Below are 3,087 nucleotides of genomic sequence, written 5' to 3'. Positions count from 1 at the left end.
GTCACCTGGGCAGCCAAAGTGTCCTTTGGGTACCCAGAGTGTCCCCCCAGGTATCCAAAAATGTCCCTCAGGCACCCAGAGTGTCCCCAAGGCATCCAGAAATGTCCCTCAGGCATCCAGAGTGTCCCTCAGGTATCCAGAGTGTCCCCCAGGTATCCAAAAATGTGTCCCCCAGGCACTCAAAAATGACCCTCCCAGAAATGTCTCCCCCAGAGCCCTTCCAGAACCCTCCCAGAACACCTGAGAACCCTTCCAGGACCCTTCCAGCACCCCCAGAACCCTTCCAGAACCCCCAGAACCCTTCCAGAACCCTTCCAGGACCTTCCCAGGACCCCAAGAACCTCCCAGGAAGAACCGAAGACAATCCTAGGACAAACCCCAGCGCCCTTGCAGGACCTGCAGGAGCCCAGAACATTCTGGAAACCCTCCCAAGACCCTTCCAGGACCCTCCTGGGACCCCCCAGGCCCTTGCAGGACCTGCAGGCACTCACAGCTAAGTGCAAAGGGCTGACGGGGACGCTGCTCTCCACGTCCTCCAGGCAGTTGAACGACATTTCCAGGAGCTGCAACGGCCAAAGCGACTCCAGAGCCGCTCCCAGAGCTTCTCCCACCCCAAACAGCCAAAATTTGGGATGTGGAGCTCCCCAAATCCCGTTTTTCCAGACTTATTCCCCTCCTTTCTCTCTATTCCAGGTTGACAGATCTGATTTTTCTCTTCAGTTCAGGATTTCCCTCTTTCTTGGAGGGATTTTCTCTTTTTTCCTGGGGTTTTCCCTCTTTCCTGAGGGGATTTCTGAGGGATTTTCCCTCTCTCCTAGGGGGTATTTTCTCTTTTTCCTGGGGTTTCCCTCTTTTCCTGGATTTTTCCCGCTTTCCTGAGGGATTTTCACTCTTTCCTGGGGAGAATTTCTGAGGGATTTTTCCTCTTTCCTGGGGGATTTTCCCTCTTTCTCAGAGGATTTTCCCTCTCTCCCAGGAGGATTCTCCCTCTCCCGGAGAATTTTCCCTCTCTCCAGGGGAATTTTCCCTCCTTCCCAGGGAATTTTCCCTCTTTCCCAGTGGATTTTCCCTCTTTCCCAGTGTTTTTTCCCTCTCTCCCAGAGGATTTTCCCTCCCAGTGGATTTTCCCTCTCTCCCAGGTGATTTTGCCTCTTTCCCAGTGGATTCTCCTGCTCTCCCAGGGAATTTTCCCTCCTTCCCAGTGGATTTTCCCTCTCTCCCAGNGGGACAATCAGGAATGGTGCTGACACCTCTGGGATCAGACATTTGAGCAGGAACCAGGGAATGTGGGATGAACCCAGCACAGCCCATTCCATCTCTCCTCTCCCTTGGGAAGGAGGAAGGGCAGGGAAGAGCGAGGAGAAGCCACTTCTAAAGCATTTTCTCTCTCATCCCCCTGATCATTTTATCAGTATCAAATCCACCTCACTCACTGAACACCCCAAATTCCAGCCTGCTCTGGAGCTCGCTGCGGGATCTCTCCCGGCCCTTCTCTCATCCTGGGAATTCCCATCCCAATTCCCTCCCCGATCCCGCAGTGGCTCTGGGGCCGGGGCACTCACTGGCCGTGGATGTCCATGACGTCGGTGATGTCGGCACGCTCGCCGCTGTCGATCAGGAGGTGCAGGGAATCCGTGTTCCCGTTGGCAGCTGGACGGGGGGAGCGGGAAATGGGGAGGAGGAAAAATGGGAGGAGAATAAATGGGATGAGGAAAAGAGGGATGAGAATAAATGGGATGAGGAAAAGAGGGATGAGAATAAATGGGATGAGGAAAAGAGGGATGAGAATAAATGGGATGAGGAAAAGAGGGATGTGGAAATGAGCGATGAGGAAAAGAGGGATGAGAATAAATGGGATGAGGAAAAGAAGGATGAGGAAAAGGGATGAGGAAATGAGGGAGGAGGAAATGAGGGATGAGGAAAAGAGGGATGAGGAAATGAGAGGTAAGGGAAAGAAGAGTTAGGAAATAGGGATGAGGAAAAGAGGGATGAGGAAAAATGGGATGAGGAAAAGAAGAATGAGGAAAAGGGATGAGGAAATGAGGGAGGAGGAAATGAGGGATGAGGAAAAATGGGATGAGGAAAAGAAGAATGAGGAAATGAGGGAGGAGGAAATGAGGGATGAAAAAAGAGGGAGGAGGAAAAGAGGGATGAGGAAAAGACAGATGAGAAAGTGGGATGAGGAAATGAGAGGTAAGGGAAAGAAGAGTTAGGAAATAGGGATAAGGAAAAGAGGGACGAGGAAAAGAGGGATGAGAAGATAGATAAGGAAAACAGGGGAAAGGAAAAGAGGAATGAGGACAAATGGGATAAAGAAAAGAGGAACAAGGAAAAGAGGGACGAGGACAAATGGGATAAAGAAAAGAAGAATGAGGAAAAGAGGAACGAGGAAAAGGGGGATGAGAAGATGGATAAGGAAAATGGGAAAGGAAAAGAGGGACGAGGACAAATGGGATAAAGAAAAGAGGAACGAGGAAAACAGGGGTGAGGAAAAGAGGGACGAGGACAAATGGGATAAAGAAAAGAGGAACAAGGAAAAGAGGGATGAGGATAAATGGGATAAAGAAAAGAGGAACGAGGAAAACAGGGGTGAGGAAAAGAGGGACGAGGACAAATGGGATAAAGAAAAGAGGGACAAGGACCAACAGCATAAGTAAAACAAGGGCGAGGAAAAGCATCACAAGAAAAGTCAGAACACCACAGCACAGGGACAGGAAGGAGCTGACCCCGCAGGTTTGGGCTGGGGCTCACCTGCAGCGTGGAGAGGCGTCCACTTCCTCTTCCTCTCCTTGAGCAGGGCGGAGGCGCCGTGGCTGGTGAGCACCTGCACGCACTCGCTGGAGCCGCGCTCCGTGGCCAGGTAGAGCGCGGTGCGGCCCTTGTGGTCCCGCACGTCCAGGTTCACCAGAGTCTCGGCCAGCGCCTTCAGCGCTTCACAGTGACCGTTGTAGGCCTGTGGCCACGGTGGGGACAGGATGGGACAGACAGGGGACAGACAGAGGGACAGACAGGTGTCCAGAAATGTCACCCAGGCACAAAGAGTGTCACCCAGGTATCCAAAAATGTGTCCCCCGGGCACCCAGAGTG

General features: G+C 52.2%; 1 protein-coding gene across 1 annotated transcript in view; it reads right to left on the bottom strand.

The window, feature by feature from the left end:
- The window catches only part of LOC107199361 (serine/threonine-protein phosphatase 6 regulatory ankyrin repeat subunit C-like), a 12,563-nt gene extending 9,482 nt beyond the window's left edge, over positions 1–3,081 (bottom strand). The window contains exons 1-2 of the mRNA XM_015616688.1: positions 2,752–3,081; positions 1,563–1,650 (exon numbers count right to left, since the gene is read on the bottom strand). Coding sequence (XP_015472174.1) covers positions 1,563–1,579 — 17 coding nt within the window. The 5' untranslated portion in view covers positions 1,580–1,650; positions 2,752–3,081. The remainder of the gene's footprint in view (positions 1–1,562; positions 1,651–2,751) is intronic.
- Between the last annotated feature and the right edge of the window lie 6 nt (positions 3,082–3,087).

This window comes from Parus major, unplaced genomic scaffold (assembly GCF_001522545.3).
Source record: "Parus major isolate Abel unplaced genomic scaffold, Parus_major1.1 Scaffold612, whole genome shotgun sequence".
Taxonomy (NCBI): domain Eukaryota; kingdom Metazoa; phylum Chordata; class Aves; order Passeriformes; family Paridae; genus Parus; species Parus major.
This window is presented reverse-complemented; position numbering and strand designations above follow the sequence as displayed.